The sequence below is a fragment of the Elaeis guineensis genome, chromosome 13, assembly GCF_000442705.2.
Source record: "Elaeis guineensis isolate ETL-2024a chromosome 13, EG11, whole genome shotgun sequence".
NCBI classification, from domain to species: domain Eukaryota; kingdom Viridiplantae; phylum Streptophyta; class Magnoliopsida; order Arecales; family Arecaceae; genus Elaeis; species Elaeis guineensis.
The window spans coordinates 70,610,413-70,632,052 of record NC_026005.2 but is presented as its reverse complement, the minus strand read 5'-3'; the positions used below and the strand labels follow the sequence as shown (position 1 = coordinate 70,632,052).

At 35.6% G+C, this 21,640-nt stretch overlaps 2 protein-coding genes across 3 annotated transcripts; one reads left to right on the top strand and one right to left on the bottom strand.

Moving 5' to 3' along the window:
- Positions 1-265: 265 nt before the first annotated feature.
- LOC105056010 (uncharacterized) lies at positions 266-7,279 on the bottom strand. Its single transcript, XM_010938069.3, is given in 8 exon segments — positions 266-775; positions 1,491-1,685; positions 2,689-2,827; positions 4,999-5,060; positions 6,251-6,389; positions 6,623-6,662; positions 6,665-6,922; positions 6,925-7,279. Coding segments are annotated over 7 exon segments (1,047 nt in total). The 5' UTR covers positions 7,196-7,279; the 3' UTR covers positions 266-775; positions 1,491-1,547.
- Positions 7,280-17,031: 9,752 nt separating this feature from the next.
- On the top strand, positions 17,032-19,528 carry LOC105056011 (uncharacterized). Of its 2 annotated transcripts, none has more exons than XM_073247563.1 (4): positions 17,032-17,395; positions 17,924-17,953; positions 18,100-18,196; positions 19,230-19,528. In XM_073247563.1, the coding sequence occupies exons 1-4, from the start codon at positions 17,167-17,169 to the stop codon at positions 19,366-19,368; spliced, it is 495 nt and encodes a 164-aa protein (XP_073103664.1). In that variant the 5' UTR covers positions 17,032-17,166; the 3' UTR covers positions 19,369-19,528. The 2 variants fall into 2 exon arrangements, with proteins under 2 accessions (XP_073103664.1, XP_010936373.2); XM_010938071.4 differs by having other exon boundaries at positions 17,039-17,395; positions 17,924-18,013.
- The last annotated feature ends 2,112 nt before the right edge of the window (positions 19,529-21,640 follow it).

Genomic DNA, 21,640 nt, shown 5'->3' with positions numbered 1-21,640 from the left:
TCCCCTCTTCTTCCATCTGCCATCTGCTTCTTCAAGAATTGCATTGATACCCTGGCAACCAAAGAAAGTTTCTCTCCCACTCCGATGCCAAGCCTGTAAAACCCTTGATCGCTTTAGCATTTCAGGGACCTTGATTGGAAGTTGGAATTTCCTCTTGGCCAGTTAACAAGAAAGTTCATTGCTGTGAACGGTCAGAAGAATTAAGAGCAAGTTAAAAAAGGCAACAGTTGGGAAATGGAGAGAATGATCATGATCATTATCAGGGTGGAGCAGCAATTTAGTGTTTTCATATGCTATCAAAGGACCTGACTTTCAGATATTACAAAATTTAGAAGTTAGATCTGAGCGAATCATAATGAAGACAAGGTTCCTACAATAAAAAGAGGGCAACTTTGATCAATATGTTGCATCAGTCCTTCCACGCATCTGCTGGCATGGATCATCAGCACATTATTGAAAACCTCCTGCTTAATGGAACACCTCAGACCATGCTTCTTTTGCTTGATAGACACAAGGCACTAATTGCAACTCTGAAGACTGGTGACACTCAAAAAGTATATCCAACATACAACTGGTACAAGACTGTAGGAATTTCAAATAAGAAATGCCATGTAATTCATACAATAAAAAGAAGATTTCAAGCTATTGATAATATCTCCATTCATCAGTAATTGGCTATATAATCTAGTCTACAAAAGCAGCTGTCTGGTCCCATTTGCCTGCAGACGGTGCATCAACATGTAAATCTGAATCTTCTTCATCCACCTTTGAAATCCTAAACAAAAGCGTACATGGACAAAATGAGAATTGCGACCAAAAGAATCATATTAGTGAAATCATCAGTGCTGGTGTAATAAGAACAAACATATTTGTCAGAAGTCAAAACAGTTATTCTCCCACCAATGCATGCATTGTAGGCTCTACTGCCTGATGCCATAGAATCCAGATCATGTACATAACTAGCACCTAATTTCTCGTTATTACTGAATGATCTCTAAATATTGGAAAAAAAAAAGGTGAAAAAAAATTGATGTCATCTTTTCCTCAACTAAGATGAAGAGGGTTTTACCAATCTTCAGGCCATTGTTTTATCTATGTACTTATGTATTGGTAAATAATATGAATACTTGCTTCATTGAATTTAGTACGCAGGATAGGCAAAGCAACTAGACCGTTTTACTACACATGCATTTGTCAATCTATTCCACTGAAGAGAATATGAATTTCACTGGGTGTTCTCATCTACGTCAGTCAACATTTCTAGAAGTCTCCTCTGCTCAAATAACTAAATCAGTAATTAATCAAGGCCAAATATGCCATCCTGAAGCTACTACAACCAAGAGTTCTTGCTTTCATTTCTCAAAATTGTTTTTTTCATATTGAGGATTTAAAGTGTCAAAACAGAATAAATAAGTTGCAATGATTCGTGTGAAAGGCAGCTTAACAAACATATCAATGAAAAACACAACATTTTTGCACAGAAAATATACCTCGATAGTGTTCCATCATTAAAGATAAGAATCGTTGCATCTTATTTCTTGTCTTTTTCAAGCTTTACTCGTGAGCTTGTCCACCTTCCGTTTTGCATATTCATGAACAATGCTAATGGTACCCTCTCTATGACGCAAGAAAAATTCTGCAAGAAGGATCTGACTTTCTTCAGGTGTTAAATCGCCATGCTGACCCTGCAGATAAATATATAGATTCAGGATGAAAATTTTATTGAGCATTCATGATCAAATAAAAAAGTTTTGAGTGATAGCAATCAAGATGCAAATCTGGTTTTTATTTTCTGACAGGAGCCTTTTAGCTTATTTCCTCAAACTCTCAGAAGAGTAACTTATTCTGTTCACAAATAACCGCTATCGGTCTTTGGTGATACATCATTTAGGTACTTCAGAAAGTAGAAAATTATATGTGGGCATCAATGATGATTTACGCAAATAAATAGGGCATAAACATAGAAAAAAACATCTTTATTTTTCAAGCTAAAAAATAAAAAATGAACATATGATCATCATTTGGCTCTGAAGTGGATATATCCTCCAACAGCGAATACAGGCACTACCTAAAAGAATGTACTGTTATGTTCTTTATCACTGTTTTCATGCAGGCTTAATTAGACCTGCTTGTGAATTGATTAAAAAAAGAGGGGAAGGCTCAAGTTTGAGAATTGGATTACTTATCCAATATGGTAGCCTCTGACTTCACAGATGGTTTTCTGGTTTCATGCAAGGCCCCCTTATTTGACAGACATTGCCCAAGACATAGACACCAATTAAGAGCATCACACATCAACTTTGATAGCCATTCGAAAGCATAAACTTCGACAGATCTCACAGCAACTTATAAACCCAATCACACAGATTGAACAGATGGTAAGTTAAAGCTAGATAATTCATTTAACAGGCAGCAGAAAGCTATTATAATATGTTGAAAAGGTTAAGGGGCTGAAAAATGTCAAATAATTGACAGTCTTTTAAACAAACAAATGAATCCTTCCTTCACTTTAAGGGCATCTGTTGTTTGGATTCTCAATTTGATTACTTGTGACATACAGTACAAAGCATCCAAGCTGCGAGACATCAATATCATATGGAACTTTCATAAGGTTATTAAAAACAAAAATGGCAGCTTATTTCTTTTTGCATAGCTTCAATTGAGGGACAGGTATATTAACATTCATACCAGGCGAGAAACCCTGTCACATACAGCATGGTGCATGAGAATGCCTGCAGCAACAGAAACATTGAAAGAATCCACCATGCCTTTCATTGGAATGCTACAGTGCAAGTCAGACAGTTGCAGGGCATCATCACTTATACCCCTGCAATCAGTATGTGAACAATCTGATAACAATACAAATCATTTCAGAAAAAAGGCAAAAATAAGTCACATAGAAAGGATAGCCCTAACTTATATAAATGTCGAAGCAGCATATGAAAAAGTGGTTCTGAATCTTATGATGAAAAAACAAAAAAAAACGGAGTTAAAAGCTTATGTCATGACTCAGAACAGTCTGTTTGGCATCTAGCAGAACAGGAATCATGAAAGTTGAACCGAACAGCAAGACAATCATGGCTATAACCGACACTGGTAATTGCAACAATGTTTCAAGAGACATAACAGCCTAATTTTAGGTTCAAGTGCAGATCATGTTAATTGACAATAAGGGCTTATTCTTTTGTGGGGAAATATCATGGAAAAATTGGTCAACTTTTTCATTGACCAACTTATTCATGTTCTCATGCTTTTCAAGATAGATAAGTTACTTTTCTATGGATAGCATTTACTTATCAAATGGAGAAAAATCTCACCCACCTAGGGGGTAGTTAAATCATTTTCTCATCAACCAGAAAAATAATCTTTTTAATTCATTCCTAATATACTTTTAATCTTATAATAATAATATAATATAATAATATAATATACTATATTATATTTTAATATATTATATAATATGATATAGAATATTATATTATAATAAATTATTATAATATAATACTATAATAATATAATAATATAACAATATATTATATTATATTATGTTATTATATATAAAAAAATTTATATAATACAATAATAATAATATAATATATATATTATATATAATAAAATATACTATATAATGTAATATATTATACTATATTATTATATATAATAATATTATATAATATATACTACATTAATATAAAGATAGTAATATAATATATTATATTATATTATCATAGTATATTATAATATATTATAATAATATTATAATAACAATATAATAATAATATAGCAATAAAATGATATAATATGTTAATATATTACAATATTATAATAATATAATATATCATATTATACTATGATATATAATAATATTTATATAATAAAGGATATTATGAAAAATATAGATAGATCTTAGCAACTTATCCAGAAAACTAGTAATGCAAAAGAACATGGGTAACAGACTTTCGAGTAATTTTTCAATGCATAAAAGAACATGAATAAATTATTTTTCTGTTTAAATATTGCCTAAAAAATACTTATCCAGAAAATACAAATTCTTGAGTAAATCTTTTACCCTCAAAAGAACGGGCCCTAAAGAGGAAATGTTTCATCATCGATGCTTTGCAAAATTACAATTAGGAATAGAGAAGCAGCAGTACAACCAAGTGAAGAACGCAAGAATCCAAAAAACCAATAAGCAGAAAAGTAATGTCGATGTTTTAGTTTTGCAACAGAAAGCGAAGCAGTATTGCCCGATAAGATATCGGAAATTCTTATGATGAATTTTGAAAACTGGATTCAAGGATACTTGGTAAGGATTGGCATATCCTGAACTTTTCCCCAACAGCTACATGTCAATTACATAAAATCTCAATCTACAAATAGTGATTCCTATTGAATATCAAAGTTATTATTATTGTGTTAAATACAAGAGACCATGTTAAAATAAAAATAATAAAGAAAAAACTCCTATTCCATTGAAAACTCAAACCAGAAAGCATCAACTTTACCAGAAAGCACTAATCAATAAATGCCACTAGGACAGGCCCTGACCTTTTAGGTTCAAAATTATAAATCCATAGCTCAGACTTGGTCAAAAACTGTAGAATTCAAGCCACAGCTTGCATCAGGCTATAACCACCGAAACACCAAACACTTTGGGAGATGCAACTGCTTTTTGCCTTATCACCTATTTATATTATCACATTGTGCCCAACAAGATCATCAAGGGGGAGAAAATATAACATTAAGATCATAAAAGAAAATTCAAGAATCATCAACTAAAGCTTCCTTTAAACAGCTTTAATTCATTTGGGCTGCTTGTATCTCATTCAAGCGCTAGTGCTATTACATGCAGCGTTATAGACTACAATATATGAAAATAAGCTTTGTTTTGGTATCTCTAATTCCTGACTGAATTTTGACTTCTAAAATTGAAATATTTGACAGATAGCATCTTGACCTACACAAGAATACTCCCAAAGGCCAGATTTCAAAACTTACATATGTTCATTTCCAACAACTATAGCAGTCGGATGTGACCAATCCAACTCATAAGCAGAAACCTACAAAACAGTCAAAAAGTCACTTATCTAAGAAACAGAAAATTTTGAGCAACTCATTTCCAAAAAGAGAAATGAACATAACAAGAATATGCATTTACATGCTAATATGGCATTTATAACATATGCATCTATCGTTTAACTTATAAACATAATCTACATAACAAAAAATAATTAACATCTCAGAGCACAGAAATTAGGTAACTTTCTGGTAAGATGATATGTTGAGAGCAAAACTCTAGACCATATTTAGCAAAAACAAATAAGTAAAGTTAGAGTTTGTTAACTTTTACATAATTAGAGTTAAGGTTCGCCATCTCGGTACCGGACTCCATACCGGTGAAATCCACTGTAGTATCGGTATCCGATGCAGTATGGTACGTCTGTGTCGATACATAATGGTTCGGCATACCAATATGCATCTGGTATGGTACGGTACAGGGTGAGTCGGACGGTTCATCCAGTATGGAATTCCATGATTAGAGCATTAAACTGACTTTATCTCACCTCTAGATCGAGTAAGAAACTATGCTGGTTTAATATCTCTCTGGTAATTGTTAAATGTGAACATATAAAAAAATGGTGATATGATACTAGGTTGACCTTAGAGCAGACTCATTAAAACAAAGAACATGTAAGCTCCTTTAGTTGACGTGCAAGAAACGGGAGGTTAACAAAGATATACATATGATTTAGTTTAAGGATACTTTTGCATATCAAAAGCATTGCCTTGTCTGACTCATGTAACACAGGTTGGATGACAATGTAGATTCAAGGAAAGAAGTGAACTGCGAAGCATCACATGGATGATGCATTTTGTCGTGAGACAAACTGCAAATATGGAACATAAGCTCCATAGAATGGTAACTTTTGGTGCAATCAGAGCTCTGGCGCACATTTGGAAATATATCACATATTAGATAACAGTTCATTTGCATGTCCTGCTAATATCAGTTCAAATAACAGTAATTCAATGAGGAAAGTCTAAGAATAATTTTTATCCCGGACTTAACAAACAACAATTTGGTAGCATGTGAACAACTCTAACCACTAATCATCAGTGACAATTCGTTTACTGATGGGTAGGACAGATTCAGCACACAAACATAAATACAAACCATTAAAAAAAAACTTCTGTCATGCGAGGGAAAAGAAGAAATAGATTTTAAATGGCATTAAACAGATATCAATACCGAATCATTTCCCAAATGAGTAGTTGCAATGCGATAACCACGCTTTCTCAGAGCCATGAAGCATTGCATAGGTGAATTCCAGAGCTCGATGTCCAGCCACTTCTCAGCACCCATGCTAACATGGCGATTATCTCTATACCTGAAGCACCATAAATTATACTTCGGTGTTACCTACACCTTCTAAAGCCAGACAATCTGCACATTACCATTAAAATATATATATTTTTGGGTATGGGGCTTGAAACTTGTAGGGTTCCTTAATCTCAAAACTTCATTTCTATGATTTCATATGGAGAACAAAACATTTCAACCAACCCAACTCCTTAGAAATTGAAAGACAAAAGAATGCTTTCACCTCAGATCATGCAGCACCTTTTCCGGTTATCACTCGAAATCACATGAACCGATTGAATCCAAGAGCATCCGCCGAACGGAACGCAGCTGACACATTCCCATAATCCGTCAGCCCCTCAACCACCAAACACACCGAATAGCTCCGATTCTCCACTGCCCTCCTTATCCTCTCCTTCCTCGCCTCCATTATATACGAATCCAGTGCCTCTATAATCTCCTCGCTCCTCAGCGACGCCATCCCAGACCTAAAGAGATCGAGATAGGGAAACCACCGAGTCCGCCCTTGCTCGGCCTCCGACCTCCGCTCCATCTTCATCACCGCTCGATCCTGTCTCCTTTCGAGAGTAATTCCTCCACGGTGTCCTCCGACGGGTCGCCAGAATCGTCCAATAGATCGGCGGCGGCTTCGGCAGAGTAGGGTTTGGAGAAGGGTTTGGTTCCATGTAACCCTAGGGGGAAGCGGAGAGGGGAGGAGGCGAGAGAAGGGAAGCTAAGAGCGGAGGAATTCGAAGGGAGAGCTCTTCTGGGTCTCCGAATCTTGGATTCCAAGGAGAAGAGGGAGGTGCGAGCTAGGGTTTTGCAGGCGCTCATTTGAAACTAGGGAGGGGGGGGAGAGAGAGAGAGAGGCGCGGAGTTTGGATAGGGTTTCGACTTTCGACCGTTAATGGTGCCCAGGCGAGGTGGGTCTGGGTTATGGGCCGCTCCTGAACCCAAGCCGGTTCATGTGATACAAAGGTGAGACCGGACCATACCGGCAAGACTCAGTGTCCATGCTCTCCCTGGATCTGGACCAATCCCATGCCAATCTGGCCAAGAGCCACATACACCTAGAATTTTTGATCATGACTGCTAATAAATAAATTTTTATGTTAAAATATTTTTTTTTATCATTTTACATTAATGTTCTTGAAAATTTCTACAAAAATATAGCCCCTTATCATATAAATGAAATGTTAAATATTTTAAGAGTATTAATACGAAAAAGTAAAAATGTCCTTATACGCATTTGAAACAATTAGTTTTTCAATGCCTTGAGAAATTCTAGCAAGAAGGATACTGTATTATTGCAAAAATAATCTGATTTGAAGGACATATATAAGAAGATAAATATATGATGAATCATAATTATATGGATATATGCAGAAAAAGCTCTTCCTTTTCTAATAAAAAGAATGATTTTTGAGCTATTCGATATTGATGCAATGGTTCCTTTTTTTTTTTTTGTATAGAGAAGACAGAATATATCGACAACTAAGAGTGCATTATTTTTTTAATATATTTACTTGTTCATTACAAATTAGGGTTTTGATTATCTAACATAGCAAAATAGATTTTGATATAACTGGTGATGTAAATAGTGAAAAAGAAAATTGAAATTGGATAGTCTATTCATACATTAATAAATAAAAAGTCCATAGCTAAGTGGAGCTAACTTGAAGCAAATTAATCAATTTATATTCTGATAGGCCATGGTGACCTACATACTCAAACATCCTTAAACTATGGGAAGTCGAGTTAGGCTTATAAGATATTAATAGATGAGTTGAATTTAATGCAATTTTACTCGTGATGTTTATTGCTAACATGGATGCATTCTTTTCCAGGATTGTGAAAAAATAAGCATGCTTCTCTAATTCTTGCTAATCCAAATCATCTTGCGAATAATTAAAAAAAAAATCATGTTGCTTTCAATAGAAGGAGAGGATGCACCAAGATTGAGCTATTCTCGATTCCAACTGTTATTTGTATCTCAAGATTTATGAAATTCTAGCAATAATCATGAAAGACTCTAGATATGCTAATTAGATAATTGTATTTGTGCATTTGCTTATGTACATGATGTCACATCCATAAAAAATGCTTTGATGCACTAGTTATATACTTATATACACACAAAGTTGTCTAAGCCCACTTATATTGGGTTGATGGCTTCACAAACAACCAATTGCATCAATTTTAGCAATGAAATCGATCCTATATCGTGTGATAGATGAACTTTTAATATGCACATAATTGGTCTCCTAACACTATCAATTTCCATATCACGAATGTAGATGACCATATGTTTATTTTTGTCCATGTTTACTTCCACATAGAAAGTTTATGCATCTGTCCGCATGTGCCCACCTGAGATATAGTTGTATAGCCTCGTCTTTTATTTCCATCACTCGATCAAATGGTTGGTATTTAGCAGGTTTATTCTTCATATAAACTCATCTTTGTAAGAGCATCACAACCTAGTATGTAGTTAAGAATATTAGCCTCATCTTATATTTATATTCCCACCATTACCATGTTACTCTTCCCTTTCTCCATACGATGCTACGAACGAAACCAGGTAAGAACTCCCAATCTTCGCCATCACAAAATCCTAATAATTATCTTCTAATTTCAATCTTTACATAATTTTGAGAGGCTTTAATTTGATCTATTTCATTACTATATTTTTTTACAAAGTTTTCGTAATCTTTCGATTCAATTCATCGTGATTTCTTGCCCACGTAACATTGCTCAATTTAGAGGTAGTGATTAAATGGTTATGAAATCTAAAGAATATAATTTTGATTTTTTTATTATTTATTTATAATATTATAATCCATTATGATATGAAATAATAGAAATAATAAAAATAATGGCTATTATTGGTTTTCGCTTTATCTTATACCTAATAACAAATGTGGGGTGCGGGAAACTGTAGTAACCTTATAATACCATTATTTAAGATGATAGAAAAAAAAAGGAGAGCCTTTTAGGGGATTTTTTTTATCAAAATATAACTATTTTTTAAAAAAATTATCAAAATAATATTCTTTTCAAATTGTTTATCAAAAAATTGTTCAAAAAAAATTGTCCCATAATAGAATGACTTTCTATGCCAACTCACCAGCCTGACCGCCAGCTGGAAGATAGGGCGACTTTATGAGATGCCCTACAATATGATAATTTTATAAGTTGCCCTAAAGTAGATAACTCATAGAGTCGCCCTATGATATGATGACCTTATATATTATCTTATATTATAATATATGATAATATAATATATATATATAATATTATATTAATATATATATAATATATAAGAATATATTATATGATTATAATATATTATATAACTATTATATTTTATTATTTTATATTATATCATTATAATATATTATCATATATTATATTATTATATTATTATTTATAATATTATATTATAAAATATTAGTATATTATATTATTTTATTATTATACATTATTATAATATATATATATTATATTATGTTATTATATATTATAAATATTAATATATAATATATTATAATATATTATACTCTATTATTATATTATTATAGTATCATATCAATTTATAATATAATATATTTTATTATTATATATTATTTTATTTATTATAAAATATTATATTACATTGTTATATTATTATTTATAATATTATATTATAAAATATTAATATATGATATTATTTTATTATTATATATTATTATAATATAATATATATGATATTATAGTATTATATATATTATTAATATAATATATTATATAATATAATTATATATAATAATATATAATATATTATATTATATTATTATAATATATAAAAATATTGGACAATTCCAAACTCCAACCATATAATTTGTATCAAGATCAACAATTATTTTTTGTGCAACTAGCATAAATTGCAACATATGCTTTCAGATGAAAAAAATTTGTAACATTAATTTCAAAATAATGTAATCTAATAGTTGATTATAAAATTTTTTTAGCAAAAAAAATGTACAAATATCACAACTATTGAGAGGTGTATATATCAAAATACTGAGCCTATTGCGCGTCCGTTTTTTATAAACTCAAGTCATCTCTGACCGCTAGCGTGATGACTCAGGCACGGTCTCAATCGATGGGGAGGGAGATGGAGCTACTCATCGGGTCGGTATGACATGTCTCTCGGCTTGCTCATCCTTTGTGATAGAGACGCATCATCTACAGAGAGGTCGAAGTCCAAGAAGCTAGGATATAAGGTGTGCTGGGCATATGAATAAATACTCGGATCATCTGCCGATGGCACAGTCTGAAGTCATCTATTCTCTGAGATAACTCGCATAGTATCGACAAGGCCGTCCATAATATCGATAAGTGCTCGATCCTTGCACCTAACAGTAATTGAATGGAAGCCACTCTTTGCCGTATGGTATGGCGACGTGATCCTCTAAAACTATCAGTATGAAAAAAAAATAAATATTATTCATAAGTATACCAATAACAACATAAGAAAATGAGACAAAAGCAAAATGTACTTACTTTAATGTCCATCCTACTGCCTAAAGGATAGACCTTCATCTCCGACCACTCACTCATCAATGGCAAGATGAATTGCCTAGTGATACTCCTGTACCATTGCAGATATGGATCATAATAATCCATCATGAGAAGCATAGGTGGAGCAGCCACAATCAAATTCTCTCACCGCTCCCCTGCGTCAATATGCTCCCGATGCTCTCGAACCCAATCGTGACGATGCCATCCTCATCGATCCAAATGGTGGAGAGCATCATGAGTGTCGCATGGTGGGGGACATTCTGATGGATGCCAAACTGTCGCATCAAGTACTCCAGACAATAGATCTCCATGATGTCAAAGCAAATGAGAGGTGCACGTGTCCTTCATACATGCTGATCTAATCAGCATACCTCAGACAATACGGCCAATATCTCTGATGTGTAAGGCACCCACAGCATCGAATCATCGTGCTGCTGATCTAGCTGATCCCTATAGTATATGACTGTATGCAGCATCGGATTGCTAGCATCAATCAATCAAGTCCACCTATCCAAAACAAAATCACTATGTTATTGTGTAAAAACATGCAGTCATTTATCATATAAAATTAGTGCTACTGGTTATATACCTGTATCCTAGTGGATCAGTCTGGTCGTGCTATATGCCATCAAATGGATCCTCAAAACCAGCATCATCCACATCTAACGAAACATGTCCTGCTACATCACCTTCTACTGCCGGTTGGTGGCCTCCTACCTTGGGAAGCATCCGATCTGATCGTCCGACATGTAAATACTCCCAGACCCAAAGCTAAAGCAACACCAATGGCCTTGCTATCTCACATGCATTTGGTCTGATGGTCTTGCAGTGCTCGTGATACAAGAAGACTAAGATAGTGCTGCCCTAACTCCACTACCCACATGTGTCGAGATCATGTAGCAGGGGTAAGTACAATAACTGTACACAAGAATCGGACCTATCGGTGAACAGATGGCCATCAATAAGATAAAGAATAAATGCTCGTGTATGCCTTCGCACGATCTCATCATCTGCATCATCCAGTAAGTAGTGGAACATATCGTGAAGCCAGTGAAATCTCAATGAAGACTCCGACAATATCGTCTCTGATGGTCTAATCCCGAATAATTCCTCACAAAGGTCCGACCAAATGATCCGTATAGTACCGGTGATGGCAGTCCCATGCACTTGTAATCCAAGAAAAATAGGAACATTCTGTAATGTGATCGTCGCCTCTCCGATGCGGAGATGGAAAGTGTGAGTCTCTTAACGCCATTGCTCTACCATGACTGTAATGAGGGCCCAATCAAGTTGTATGTCACAAAATTTAAAAACTTCATAAAAACCAGCCACATGAAGATATCCTACAATCCTCTGATGTCACTGTCAGGCGTGCATCACGATGGAGCCTCTGTGTCTACAGCGTAGGGGTCCCATGTCCTCAGAATATATACTATCACTATGGTGTCGGGTTTGGAGATAGAGTACAGTAGGATCAATCGGCTTCGGATGTACATCGGAGTCTGAACCAGCCATGTCTGAGGTGCAAAATAGAAAGACAAGTGTACGATAAAGATAGTAAGTAAGATCAAAGATGGTAAGAAATATCAAAGATGATAAATAGCCAACATTAACAACATAATCATTTCATACATTTTTTCAAGCATTTACATGTTATGATTACATAATCAAAATAGTTTAAAAACAATACAAGCATTACAAAAAGATAGTCCACATGAAAAATAAAGATAAATCAGTGTCGTTGAAGATATTTATGCTGATTATGCCCTATCTCCTTGCACAATCCATACCGTACAATATTTTGATACTCCATTGCATCCATATCATTTCGAATCCTCCTTAACTATGGATGCCCATTTTTCTTATCTTCTTGTGAATAGGTGCGGTATGAGTCTCGGTGCAGTCCACTCAGGCCAATAACATGGACTCTCTGGAGGATAGAAGGTAGGTGCATATGACTGCTCATAATGTGCAATAATATAACAGTCATCAATGAACTACTTCCAGTCTAAGTTCTTGCTGGCACAAGCAGCAAACAAGTGGGAGCATGGGTAATACAGTAACTGTCACTTCCTATATATACATGTGCATACCCCTAAGTTGATTATCTATGTATAATCAAGTTCATCGGGGCTATAATGCCTTCGTCTCACCCGAATCTCATACAAATTTGATTGGTTATTGTACTTAACCACACAATGTTTCTTAGACTTCAGCTGCCGTCTATTTAACTTTTGTCTAATCTTATCTGTGAATATCCTGTCGGCCTCTTTTCTTTGTACTGTAATTGTACATCTGATGCTGAACCACTTCGACAAGCATTCGAAGGAAAAATAAATAAGAGCAGTAATGGGCAATGAGGAAGCCCCTTTCAACACCTTATTAAAGTTTTCAGATAGATTGGTATTCATTATTCCATACCTACATCCGTCTATGTCATGCACCAGCGCCCATTTACTCAGATCATCAAGTGGATATGTTTTCAAATATTGGAAGCAATTGAACCATGTTCTCTCAATATGTTGCATGCTTCGATCAAACTTTCAAGGCTGATTTTGCTTTGCAGTTTGATGGAAATAAGTCAAAAATACAGCATCATGGAATCGACCGTTTTGGTTAACCTCCATATGTCTAAGACATAATCTATGATATCCATATAGTGCTGTCCATCCAACAAATTCATCTGAAACAGCAGCTAATATTTTTTTTATGCTGATCTGAAATTATATCAATCTCCATATGATCATGTGCAACATAATAGTACAAACACCATAAAAATCATGACCAACTACTACGGTTCTCGCCTTCCCAAATGACAAATGCTAGAGGATAGATACTCCTATTTTCATCTCTTTCCACAGCTATCATGAGAGTATCCTTATATTGACTGTATAGATGCGTTGCATCGATACTAATCAGTGGGCAGCAGAACTAGAAGTCCCGAATGTATGGACAAAATACCCAAAAAATTCGATAGAACACCTCTGTATTTGCCTCTATTGTAAAAATTTTGCAAAATCTATCATGGTCTCCTTATTGGCATGATGAACTACAGCTAACCAAGGACCCAATATATTCTAGGACTCTGTCCAATCTCCAAACAACTCATCCATAACAAATTGTTTAGCTATCCACGTCTTTCTGTAAGATGCCTCGCACTGCCATGCATCAGTACATAAGTCTGGTAGGCTGATATGGATATGGATATCTCTATTCTAACTGATCTTCTAATGATATCGGCAATTATGTGTGCATCAAGTTGTGGATGATCTCGCATCACATCTGTATTCAAGCATGTGTGTGGCTTTTTATATACCGTAATCTCCCATCACTGTATTTTGATCCGAAAGAATGCACGAAGATGCCAACTACAAGTATCAGACTATTTATACACAACGCTCCATGTAACTCTATCTGACTCGATAATTTTGAAAGAATGATGGGTGCGAACGGCATATTGTTTCACGATACGTTGGACTTATTCTTTTGACTCAAATACCATTTTCTTTCTTAACTCTTCATTTCCATCAAAGAATGGATGTTCTGACAATGCTCCATGGGATGCGACCTCATCATCGTCGGATGCATCAACTAGCCCAAATTCATAAACAAGAGATGCCTCATGTGGTGGGATATCCTCTTCTGCACTAGGTTCTCTACTATCATTGTCATCAAACTCTGCATCATCATCCTCATCTTCATTATCAGTAGGATTAGGATCATAACTAACAGCAGATTCATTTTCAAATAAAGTTATATCAGCCATTACAGTTTTCAATCCTCCAAGTTCGGCACATGTTGTATGCGACTGATTAAGTAATACAGGGTCATAAGATTCGTGCTCCACGTGCTCTACGGTAGCTGCCACATAATTAGGACCGACCTCCGTATCATCAAATACGATGTTATATGGATATTGATATGCAGACTCCGTACCTATCATATACTGCGGACTACCAATCACGGATGCTGCTGGTTCACCAATGATACATATAGGGATGCCTCCGTACTCATATCTAGCTTCATCGGTCATTGGAGCTGCATCAGGTAGACAACCACCCATCCTTGACTGCGCAAGTGGGACAAATACAGCCTGAGACACACTAACACGCTGTTCGCCACCACCCAAAACTCCTACCGCTGTCAGCTCAATAAAAATTTCAACCGCTCAAAAAATCCTCTTTGATGGGATTTTCAAGATAGTATTCGTGTTCTGATCATCTTCAATAGGTACAGCCAAATACTGTCTAATAGTGTACATAAAAAATCTACATAGTAAGAAAACTCTACAGTGATTGGAGTTTCATCCGGTGACGGCATCGCAGACTCACACAAGTTTTAGGTATGTTGCATTATAGTCCACCATAGTCATCCGGATCCTTCCACCATCATAATATGCACCGTTAGTATTCTGAGTGATCCTCCCATCCCAATGGAAGATGACGTGACAAGACTTGGATCCATTTTGTTGTAAATTATTGTAAGAAGTAACAGCATGAATATATAAACAGATGTTCACTGGGAGAAAGTACTTAATATTTAAAATGGCTTACATAATAAATACATTTTATCGTCGTCTAATAGGTAAAGTTAGGTCCTATCTCATTCAGAAATTGTATTAATTCTATAAGTAATTACAGTAATCAAATGATGCACAATAGGAGTCGAAAGAAATTTTGACATTATTTTCTCTTAGTTATTCTCACATAGCTAAAAATATGTGAGGAAAACTAAAGAAAAATATGATCCGAAATTTCTTTCGGCCCCTATTGCGCATCGGTTGATTACCATAATTACCTATAGAATTAATTATAATTTTTAAACTATCCAAACTGAACAATCAATTAACTAATGTACATAATTCTCCCATCCGTACAAAAAATATAACTATACAAATATTTTAGGATATGTACATTAATCAAAAGACGGGTCAATGGTTCCATGTAATGCAAAATTTTTAAAAACAAGCAACTGAGTAGGAAATTATTTTGATAATTTATTTATAAATGAATATTATTTAAGTTAAACTACCTTCCTTCTATACTATGTTGTTAAACAAATAAATTTATAATTCATATAAAAAAATTTAATTATAAAAATAAAAAAATAAAAATTACCTTCCTGATGTCTCGGGATAGAGGGTGGGGTGGTGCATCAAGGACCGCCGAGAGGAGGTTGAGATGGCGATACACCGGGGGATGGGCCGAGAGCAGGAGGGAGGGCCGCCAGAACGGAAAGGGAGAGGGAGGGGGTTCTTGTCGAGGAGTGCGGGGAGGAGGGAGCGACGGTGGTACACAGGGGAGGAGGGGGCAGGCCGAGAGAAGGAGGGAGGGTTGCCAGGACCGAGAGAAGGAGGGAGGGGGGTTCTCGCCAGGGAGTGCTGGGAGGAGGAGGGAGCGGTGGTGGTACATCGGGGAGGAGGAGGGGGCAGACCAAGAGGAGGAGGGAGGGCCATCGGGATCGAGAGGGAGAGGGAGGAGGGGTTCTCGCAGGGGAGTGCAGGGAGGAGGGATAGTGCCGGTACATCGGGGAGGAGGAGGGGGCGGGTCGAGAGGAGGAGGGAGGGCCGTCGGGGGTCGAGAAGGAGAGGGAGGGAGGTTTTCGTTGGGGAGCATAGGGAGGAGGAGGAAGCAACGGTGGTACGTCGGAGAGAAGGGGGCGGGCTGAGAGGAGGAAGGAAAACTATCGGGGACTGAGAGGGAGTGTTCTCGCACCGAGAGTTAAAGTCGTATAGAGTCGTCCTATAGAAGAGCAACTCTTTGAGTCGCTTTATGATAAGGCAGCTCTATGAGTTTCTCTTCCACAAGACGACTCTATGAGTCGCCCTTCCATATAGCGGCTCTTCTGTTACTGACTCACATTTTTATATAGTGTGAAGGATAGTGAGTTAGCATATAAAGTCGTCTTATCGTAGGACGATTTTTTTTTTGATAATAATTTGATTAATAATTTGAAACAAATATTATTTTAATATTTTTTTAAAAAAATAATTATATTTTGATAAAAAAAAGCCGCCTTTCAGAAGTGGCCAAGTACTTGATTCAACCACCGCTTCCCCACTCCTGCTCGCTTTAACCCTTACCCAAGCGTCAAAAAGCTTATCATTCGTTACATGTGGTTCACGTAAATCCACCAAATATCATCCTGTCTACTCTGTCGCCAACACTCCATGAGAAAAAGCTCCAGTCTTTAACTGTTCGCTAGCTCAGGCATCCAAGGCCTGCTACAGTGGAGGAGAAGCCATGCTCTCCTCTTCGTCAATGGCCTTCTCCTCTCCAATCTTCGCTGGCCCTCCGAAAGCCGCAGTCTCCGTAGGGGCCGGGAGCACCAAAATAAATGCGAGAGCTACGCGGCGCCAAGAATCCGATAGGTTTCCTTCGGCTGCGCCAATCTCTCTCCTCCGTTCTCGAGCTCTCGAGGTGGCTATTCCTTTGGCCGCCTCTGTTTCCATTCTTCTGTGGTCCAATCCAGGTATACTTTGTTTATAACTTCAATTCCCTGCCCGTGGCTTCATAAAGTTGAGAACTTTACTTATGTTTCAAGTTTTTTGTTTTTCAGAGAATCCGAGGATTTCACACCTTTTTTATGAATTTTTGCATTGGTTTAGCCGAATCTTTGCGATATTAACTCGATAACTTTTAGAATTTTAGTGAATATTAGTTCTTTTTTTTTTTATTTTTGGGTAAAGGAAACTATCGGTTAAGTTCTGCTTTTTGACTCTGAAAGCTAATTCGCGCTGACTAATTGTGTTGTTTGGTGATACTTGTTGCTAACATTATTGATTCATTAAAACTTCTTAATATTTTATGGTTTCTTTCTTAATTTTGTCATTGATAGATAAATGTCTAGATACATGTGAGAGTGTTATATAGCTTAGTGACTTAATTGTGCGACTTTGATTACTTTTCTAAGTGTTATGGTGATTGCGGTGAATTATGTAACTTAGTGACTTAATTGTTACGATTTTGATTAATTTTGTAAGTGTTATGGTGATTGCAGTGAATGCTGGGTTTCTCTCAGGGTTGTCAGGTTTGGAATCAATTCCTGGTCCCCAGCTACCTGAAATTGATTTCCTCAAAAAATGGAGTGGTTCGGCTCTGCCATTGGAATGAATAGAAGTTCCCCTTTTTGTTCTAGATGTGCATTCAGTAATTATATATTTTTGCTTTTTGAAGAGGAAAACCAGAAGAAGTATGCTGAGTTTGATGAAAGATTCAAATCATCTACTGTGCTTAAGGAACTCTTGGAGAAGTCTAAACTGAACAAGGAAAGGTAACATCATCAGATTCTCTGGCATGATAGGAGCTTATCTAATAAGCTGGTCTATATAGCACATGTTGATTATAGTACATATCTTTATATGCAATAAATATGTGAAGGATTCACTTGTCACAAGTTCAGCCCATAAGTATTTCTGAACTAGAATTTTTTGGAGAATACATGCCACTTGATGTTAATGAGTCACTTAGAATTCACTTGAATAAAGGAAGATTATTTTGCAAGGCATTGGTTTGTCCCATTTGATACTTGCATTCATGGCACTGGAGACACGGCATTGACCAATTTAGTCATTGTGTCTGCAGCTATGGATCTTAGACTGTATTTAAGTAGCAGCAGAAGGGGCAGAGTTACTAAACTATAGCAATATGCATTATTTCCTTCAAAGTGTAAATGTACTATAATGAAAGCTGTTTTGCTTTCAGCCTATACGGTAGGGTCATGTGGCATCATTAAAAAACCTGTTAGTGACATGATGCCATCTCCTGTTCCCATGCCATTGCCAAGAGGGGCCATGACAAGCATTTTGATTTATATGCTAATGAGCCCATGGACAAGGCATTGGTTCTTGAAATGACATAACCATAGCATTTTTTCAACTCATAATGGTGGAAGATTCTTGGTTTTCTATGGCATTAGAGGGTTGATTCCAGAGGCAATAGTGGTAATATGGTTGTCAGATCTCTAATGTATTCCCATCTGACCGTTATTCCAACAGCAATTTAGAAGCAAAGAATCTCAGCTTCTGGAAAAATCTTTTTGCAAAACCATCATGCCTGAGGAAAAACTTGTGCATTCATCACTTAGGATGCTAAGTCTTGTTTCCACTCCCACTGCAAAGATGTTCTTCAAAAGCATCTCAACATGGTCAACTTATTTTGAGACATATGAGTGTATGAATGTTCCCTTCAAGATTGCTTCCTTTTTTTTTTTGAATTTATGACTATGTTTTTACATGTCCCTCACTGTGAGTACTTACAAATTCAAATGCACCTACAATAACAAAATCTTTGTGTTAAATTGTCAGGCATCGGAGAGAAATTGAAGACAAGTATTGCTTGCGTGGTGCAGAATGGGGTGTAGGAGATTGCTCCACAGAAGGGATGACACAAGAAGAAAGAGATGAGTTTGTTGGATTTTTGAAAAAGAGAGTCGGAGGAGATTAAACTAGCCATGTAACTCAAGTTACAGTATTGTAAATATAAGAAATTCCCCATTTGCATTACATTTTCTTCTTCAACTTTTTATATCTATATACTACATATGTTCTATTAATTATTAAAGTATGATGCTGTAAATGAAAAGATCTTCTTTTAGAGGTTACAATTTAGGGAAAGAGGGAAAAGTGCTAATGGTAGCAGTAGAATGGAAATTGGAATTCTGGAGGGCAGGTAATGCAAGTTATTGAATATGAATGTTACATTTTAATTTTGGACTTCACATCATTATGTAAGTATCCTCAAGTATTACTTCATTTATTTATTCTTTTGGCACAAGCAGATAGATAAGACATAGTTCAAACTTATAGGAAAAAACTTTGTTGAATGGTCCTAAAGGGGATTGATAGGTCAATGTTATGGATCCTCATATCAGTTGTATATTTATTGGAAATTCTGCAAGCCAGTCCAATTTGAATTACTTGGATCACCCTTATATGGTGCATGGATTTTACATTAGAGATCTTGGATCACAATTGATGCCCTCCTGTTTATATGAGACTTAATCATCCTTCCTGTCAAAAGTGTTTCTTATTAATAGGTTGATCTGCATCAGTAACCTACCTATATATCCCTCATTTGCACAGTGTGGAAGTTGCTCATGTAGTTGATTTCACAGAGTGTGCTTAATTATATTGTTCTTTCTTTATTATCTGGATTTAATTTATTTTAATTGCTTTTCTTTCTATTTTCAATAAGAAGCAAATATATTACCTTAAACTATCTTGGGGGACTGTTGATATATTATTTTACTTCACACAAGACAATTACTAGATTTAATGTTATTATATATGCTTCAAATTTTCTGACAATTATAAGCTCACATTATATGATTCAGTAACTTTTTGCTTTATCAAATCTGCAGATCAACTAGGTTTATGACTTGCAATTACTTAGTGTTAGTGGATGCATTGACACTGTTCTGCTTCCGGTTCCTATCTTGAGAATGCCACACACTCCCCACCCCCGCAAGTGTTAGAGGAGAGGTCTCTTGAGAATGAGTTTACTTGCCAATTTCCTCAAAGATAAACTGGATAGGCAGTTTTCTACAGTCCAGTATTAGCTTATTGTTATTGAATTGGGCTTAATTCAGGTGGCTTCGTATTATCAAGTATGCTGAAAGATTCAGATATGAGAAATTGTGATTAAAATGCTTCCAAAAATATGCTGTTTATATAATGGCAACGACCAACATTGGTCTGATGCATTTGCTATTACTACTAAATCAGTTTTGTTACTAAAATAATTTACCATTTGTTTCATGGATGACACCTATTCCTGTTGTGTCTAATCGTTTCAACTTTTAGAAGTTCTTGATTTTATGCTAATTTTAGATCATTCTGCATTTCATCAATTGGATGAGTTTGATATATTTTCAGGTATAGACATATAATGCATATACATCTTTATAGAAATGAGTTCACGTGTTAATGAATTGTTGCATTTATAGGCAAAAATTCAAGCATTTTTTATGAGTTTTCTTTATAAACATAGATGCAGTTTTTGAAGTGGTTTTGTATAATTAGGAGGTCCAATCCCCTTCATGGAGGCCAAGTTACCTGAAACTATGATTGCTCTTAACCTCTCTCTCTTGTATGTTTATCTTCATATTATTTATAAAAAATTTGCATGATGGAAGCATGTTAGAAAATGCTATTTTGTGCCTTGATTTAAATTTTTTATGTAATGCTTTGCTTTGAATACATATGTAGCTATGCAGGAACAGTCACATGGGAACTTATAAACTGGAACCTAAATCGACAAGCCTTGTCCGATCATTATGGGGCTAGCTTTATGAATTAAGGTATGCGAATGTTTTTGACTAAATTCAATGTCAACATTATATGAATTAATGATTGATTCCCAAGCAGGGAGACTTTTTATTTGTGAGAGAAATCTTTATTAAGATACTTTAGAATAGATACAACTCAATACTTCAGTCCAAGCTAGATCTTGAAGCTCAGTGGGAAATTCATCTAACCACAATTTAGAGCATATATGCTATGGTTTCTTCTCCACAAGATATTGGCACATTGATCTCCTTCAGGATTAATGGGAAAAACTTCCCAGATTTGAAGCACAAGATCACAACCAAGTATAACAACTATGACATCAAATTATTTCAATTGTGACTATGCCTACTGGCGAGAACAACTAAAACATCAGTCAGTAGATATGGAGAACTGCCACAGTAGTAACAAAGCTAAGCTTATGCAGTTAA